At 44.4% G+C, this 6730-nt stretch overlaps 1 protein-coding gene across 1 annotated transcript; it reads left to right on the top strand.

The window, feature by feature from the left end:
• Window positions 1-391: 391 nt before the first annotated feature.
• LOC144134854 (BTB/POZ domain-containing protein 2-like) lies at window positions 392-6433 on the top strand. The gene is made up of 4 exons (XM_077667665.1): window positions 392-418; window positions 2840-3063; window positions 3658-3966; window positions 5342-6433. Exons 1-4 carry the CDS (start codon window positions 392-394, stop codon window positions 5625-5627), a joined length of 846 nt encoding a protein of 281 aa, XP_077523791.1. The 3' UTR covers window positions 5628-6433.
• Window positions 6434-6730: the final 297 nt, after the last annotated feature.

The following is a 6730-nucleotide window of genomic DNA, read 5'->3' as shown; positions in this document are numbered from 1 at the left end:
GGTGGTGGTTTTACTCCCCGTGTCCTTCACATTTTGGAGGTGGAAATAAACATGGCTGATTGATTTATCATAAACAAGGACGTGGCGTGGAGAGAGGATTGCCTAAGTCAAATGCGCTGTAATCTAAAAGTTAAAGGAATGATTGACTCAAGAGCGCATTTTGCAGTTAAAGAAAAAGAGTGAAAAGTGATTCATTCTAATGACTTCCACCACCGTCCGATTTGCACATGCTCGCACTTACCCTCTGTCCATGCATCCATCCGTGCCGTGTCAAGAGTTCGTCTCTGGGGAGGACTAAATATGTCGTGATTTTAATGATTAGGAGGAGTTTTCAATAGCATTGTCTTGGTTTTTCTATATCAGCGTTTCTATTTTTCAGGGTCCCGAGAATATGGCTGCACCCGCTTTTCAACATAATGTGAGCACGAATTCAATTTATGTTGACCGCTGCCCGTTTTATGTAACCAAAATCTGGTGTCATATTGCGTGTCTAGCGAAACCTTCATAATTTAAGTTGATATTTTTTCTTTCATGATAGTCCGGTTCTGGTATAAAAAGCGTCCATTCTTGTGCCTTGTAGAAATCCATCCTTGTGCCTTGTTCTTGTCGTGCGACAGAGGCTTGTGCCGTGGATTCTGTTGCGCTATAAAGATGGCTGCAGAGAGGTGTGTCGCACGACGGACATTCCTGTTGCCTTTAGTTCTGCGACAAAGGTGACTGTCGCAGGATTTGTCCCACGACAGATATATGATGCAGCCACTGTTGTGCTACAGAGAGATTCGTGCCGCGTGACCGAGAGCAGCGCGCCTCGACAGAGCTGCCTGTCGTGGCTTCCACTGCGCGACAGAAGTACCTGTCGAGGGCTCTGTCGCGGTACAGATTTCTGTCGAAGGTACTAAGTACTACACAGTCGTAATCGTGGATTTAGTCGCGTGGCAGACTTCTGGCATGCCTCGTTTAGCGCAACAAATTCCTGCCGTGGGTTCTGTCGCGGCAGGACAGATTCCTGTCGAGGATACTATTTTGCTGTAGACTTAATTGCATGCCACATCGCCGTCGCTCCAGCGTGGCAGCTCAAACTCATCAATGACATCATTTAAAAATGTTTTTGTGCTATAGTACAGAGCTTGTGTAAAAAAATTACTATGCATAGGTAGGTCTAAAAATTAAAATACAGAGAACTAAACTTCTGTACAGTCTTGGAATGGAACAGCAGTTTACAATTGGTAGCGAGACACCGGAAGTGGTAAGAGAATACGTGTATACATAGGGCAGTGTAGTGGCACTATAATCATCAGCAGTGCTGCGCCGCCCCTACATGGCTACGTGGTGTCACGTGCAGCGTAGAATAAGTGCAGTTGAGTCCTGGTTCCCGGCCTGTTCGCTTCGTCCGCGTCGCGCTCTATTAATTTGTAGGGGACTAAGTCTCTGTTCCTCTACAGTTACGGCAGATCTGGACCATATGAGAGTGAAAAAACAGGAACGCAGCATATTTGACAAATATGCTCTCGAATAAAGAATGGCAGTTTACCAATATCTCTCAAGATAAAAGTATAGTTAGCTGTATATTACCGGTGCTCACCTGGGGGGCAGGAACATGGAGGGTAATGAAAAGGGTGCATCTCCAGTTCAGGACTGTATAGCGAGCTATATGGAAAGCAAAATAATAAGTGTAACAATAACAGAGGAGGATAGCAGAGTGCGTTGGAGAACAAACACAGATAAATGACACTCTAATTTAAATAAAGAAGGAATTGGCTTGGTAAATGTGATGCCAAGGTGAGATAACAGATGACAATTAAGGGTAACGGACTCAGTCTAAGGAAGGCAAGTGCAGCAGAAAGTTATGTGCTAGTTGCCGCTACCGAGAGGAACCTTTAATTCGTGCCGCCAGAGAAGACCGTGCTGCGCTCAGAGTTTGGATTAGGGAGTTTTGTAATCGCCCTTAGAATTTTTTCCTCCTGACATAACCTTTGTCAGTGTGTGAAAAAAAGTGATTCAATTAACGCTTTCAGCGGATAACTCGACTATATGTATGAAAGTTCTCTGTTTTAGTTCATGCAAATCATTTTCCAGAAAGGTGAAATATAAATTTAAGGAGCCAGGAATAAAAAATGGAAACTGCGCAGCAAGGTCAAAGAAAGTACTTCTTTGCATAACGTGGAGATATGTTTCAACATTACCGTCAATTAATATTCTCGTTGGTGCCCTAAAGACTTAAGTAGGAGCTGTAAACGAGAACACTTCTGGTGAAATTTCTGAAAGGGCAAAAAAAACGCACCTTCCGTTCCATAGGAGGCAAGAAGTAAATACCAACAGGAAGTATCTAATTGTAGTGTAGCAAAATTGATGTGCCCCATAGAGATCAACCCAAGTGGAGGTAACGAAGTGGTCATTGGAAGTCCATGCCTAGTGAAACAAAGCACAAGGATACTCACATGAAGAATTTGGGATAAATATTCAAGACAAAAAGGCTAATCTGTATTAAAAGTTGCGATGAAACTCGGCTACATCAAAAGACCCCAAAGTATCCCTAAGAGAGCCCCACAGGCAAAGTTGCTGCTACCACTTAAGCCCAATGGAAAACTAAAGCAGCAGTGCACACATTCTCGCCGGTTTCTGTGGACTTAGTTAATCAAGACTAAGCACATACGCCCTCCATGCTTTGCTTAGGTGTTTTCTGTCAGGCGACAATATGCGCATCATGTATTAGGTCCTGAAACTTCGTATCATTCCCACCATGACTCGTAGCAGCAGTTTTATCTGAATCTGATTTCTGTTTCATGCTCTCCCACTGCACCCTCCCATCCCTTTAATACCTTCTGACATCTGGTTATAGATCGATCTCGAGGCCTCTCTCGACAGCGGTCGCCTGACAGACGTCGAGTTCAAGGTTCGCTCGGCTGTGTTTCCCGATGTTCCCGAACGCAAATTTCGTGCCCACAAGCGACTCCTCGCCTTGAGGAGCGAAGTGTTTGAGGCCATGTTCTTCGGCGACCTTGCCGAAGGGGACATCGTCAACATAACGGACGTACACCCAAAGGGCTTCGAGATCATGCTCAGGTGAGGAGCACTGAAGCATAACCCTCTTCCTCCAGGGAGCTGCCATCTTGCGTAGCGCTCATGCCACGCAGATAGATTATGTTCCTTTGTTTGCATCTGTCATTCGCTATGAAACAGCTCTAAAATAAGTTTCGGTTTTTTTCCGTCAATGTTTTCAGTAATCGACTAAGGTTTAAAATAAATTAGGATAGTGGCTCTGTATATAATATTTTCCTGCCTCTGGTCGTCTACAAGTGGATCACTGGCCTCTTAAGGTCTAAAAATGTCTGAATTTCTGTGTTTCTCACTGGCTATCAAGAAAAATGCCTAAATTAACACAGGGGCAGCTGATGGTATGGTCTGGCTTTCCTCCAGTTCCCGGCCAACAAGAGCAGTCAAGAGAATTGAGGCAAGGAGTGAGCTTGAGTTTTTTTTTTAATGAGGTTGGGTGAGGGAGGAAAGAGGGGCCTTGTAGATGTGGCTGTTCCAGGTAATCCTTTAATGGTTAAGAAAAAACAGAACTCTAAAAAACCTGAGCCTGTAGGTGCCCGTCACCGCCTCGTTTCAAAGGCAGCGCTCTTATCATCTTTTCGTCTATCCATGCATACAATGCAGGTACCTCTACTCTGGCTGTGCCCGCATCAGCAGTGTACTGGACGCACTGCACGCCCGAGCAGCGTCCAGGAAGTACCTCGTAGCGTCTCTAAGAAACGGATGCACCGAATACATACGCAAAAACCTGGTTCCTTCAAACCTCTTCTCATACCTAGACTACTATACACTGACTGGCGAGCCGGACAGGGATGCCTACGTCCCAGTGGTACTGCAGTCGTGGTCGCAGTCACTGGCACTTCACGCTTTGTCTCTCAAGAACCTCACCCAAGCAGAAGAGCACATCTTCCACTTCGTACTCGACAACATTAGGTATGTGCAGCCCCTCAAGGTTTATAACGATGCACCATATAGATCCCTGGTAAAGCCGCAGTGCAAATGCGGGACACCGCTTTGGCGGGAGCACTAGCAGCATCTCACTTATAAGATAGCAGGAATCATACAATGATGATGATGAATTTTTATGGCATAAGGACGCCTGTGGCCAAAGAGCGCCATGGGACAAGGTTTTTTTTCTACTCAAGGTGGGTTCAAAGACCCATTTCCCAAGCAGTTCACCCTAAATAAGCCGAGCACCAGGCAGGGGAAATCTTTTACCCGCTGTATCACCAGTGGTTACCCAGCAACACTGGGGATAGAACCCACGCCTCCCGCATGCGAGGCGGATGCCCAGATCACTATAGACCACCACTGCGGTTCGAAATCATGTAGCCATATTTATATCATGGATGTACTCTAGACATCATAAGCGAAATAAGGAAATGCTTTGGAATGGAACCATTGCGTACAAGGCATCAGAAGCAAAAACTCGAACTGAATGCAATAATTCGGAAGGCACTCACTAGCGAAATGACTTCAGAGCAGCCACTTTGTGTCGAACAGAAGAGAGCACTGTTTCGAAACAAGTGCAATGAATTCCAGAGTAAATTAATCAATACTCTTATTTATTGCACTTAAAGTCTATGAATGCAATGAGTTGTTGGCTGGTCTGGGGTCCGTAGGTCAACACTTTTATTACAATAATGATAGAATTGTAAAAGTGCTGTTCTTTCATATTAATCACTGCAATGAGAAAGTACTGTTGTTCCTATATTTTGTTACTTATTTGTTTATCGTTCTTGTTTCATTCTTCCTTTTTTCTGTTTTTTGTAGCTGTGCACGTTCTTTTTATTATTGTTATTAGTATTCTGTATCCACTCTCCTTCTATACGACTCCTGCACCACAGGGCTTGCTCAAAATTTGTAAATTTATCTCGGTGCCGGTAGTGTCGTAAAGCCAGCAAACGATTCTGGTGTCTCACCAGAGCTTTTAATCACCCATGATCACCTTGTCATATTCGCAACAATGTTTCTCGTGTAAGCTTCGTTCGCAGAAAATACGAAAAATTCCATAAATTATTTCACAATCCAGTTGCCCGTCTAGGGCTCCCTCGTCATCTGTTGCGCAGACACCTCAGAGCACCCTGACGCTGGAGCAGTCCAACGTGCATGGTAATTAGGCTACCTTTCGAATTCGTAGTGTACTGCGGCCTTCTAGGTCAATGCTAACAGTAGTATTTTGTTTACACGATGCAGCGCAGGTGCATAAGCTGTTCATATGTTCACTGTAAAGCTAATCGTCCCACAGTCTCCTCGTGTGCGCATTGCTCCTTAAAGGACCTCCTTCACTGCTCTTGTGTCCTTTTAGGCACGTCCGAGAGATCGATGTCGCCACAGCCGTCATGCGCTGGTCCCAGGAGCAGTGCACCAAAAGCCTCGGCTCGGGTTGCCCACTCCAGCTGAAAGCTGTGATGCGTCCTTTCTTTGCGAAACTGCGCTTCCTGACCATGACCACCGAGGAGTTCCTCAAAGGGCCGGTCACCTGGGGCATCGTGGACAACGACGAGGCCATGTGCGTGCTGCGGAACATCGTGTCCAAGGGGGCGCTGCCGCTTCCATCGGGATTCTGCACCTCCACACAAAGCCGCTATTAGTGTTTGGAGAACGCATACTTGAGTTTTCCAGAAAAGGCGCGCGTAAAGTGTGAGGTTGCACGTTGTACTTTGTAAACTTCTGCCCAGCATTCGCTCTGTGTGCTTCCAAAGGTTCGTCGGCCCATGGGACAAAAAAGAATTTCGTAAATCAGTAAAAATCAAAAAGACTGTTAAACTCACTTGAGTTTCAAATCAAAATGCAGCCAGTATTTTTTATGCTGTGAGCATCGTGGAAGCTTTTCTTCTTATTTGCACCAAAGGCAATTCCATGCAAGATGCAAGAGATATTTAGCATATGCTTTGCCAGCTGTGTTCGTTTCCATAAAGTTACACTGGTTTTTAACACCGTTTCATACTATTTTTATATGTTTTGCAAGTTTAAGTTTGAATGGTTTTCAAAAATTCCTCACGACAGTGAACGGGGAAGAAGTTTTGAAAATCAGTAACAACTAAAATAGAAGGGTAAAGTTATTAGAATGTGAAATCAAACCGTAGTGAGTTTTTTTATGTCATGAGCATTATGGAAGGTTTTCCTCTTATGCGTGCAAAAGGTTATCCCATGAAAGATGCAAGAGATATCTTAGCATGTGTATTACCCGTTGTGTTTGTTCTCATTGTTATCCTGGTTTTTAAAGACTGTTTCATATACTATTTTTGTATCACCTGCAAGTTTTCAGCTTGAACGGTTTTGAAAGATGTTGCCAAAAAACAACTGGAAGCATCTTTTCTTTTAATCGCGCATAGGCTAACTGATACAAGTTGTGTACAGCTCCCTGATATTCCCTCGAGACAACCGTCTTCCAATGGAGCCGTAGAGCAGGCTTACTCATCACCTGAAGGAGCGAGCCGTTGTCTTTGTTGCGTGTGTTGTTTAGTTTTGTTTTTACGCACACAAACCACATAGTCAAAATGATGATCTCTGAACAGTATGTTTGCCAGTCTTTTTCTTGTCCTGAATAAAAAGAAATGTTCTTTTTATAATACCCAGTGTCAGCTACCCCCTTTCTTCCTATGTTTCCTTTTCTGCCTCTTAGTCATATCTTTCAGCTAATTTTTGTTTGCAGGCTGAACCGCTGGTTATTGTGTGGCAAATGCTTACATAG

The sequence above is a fragment of the Amblyomma americanum genome, chromosome 5, assembly GCF_052857255.1.
Source record: "Amblyomma americanum isolate KBUSLIRL-KWMA chromosome 5, ASM5285725v1, whole genome shotgun sequence".
Taxonomy (NCBI): Eukaryota; Metazoa; Arthropoda; class Arachnida; order Ixodida; family Ixodidae; genus Amblyomma; species Amblyomma americanum.
This window is presented reverse-complemented; position numbering and strand designations above follow the sequence as displayed.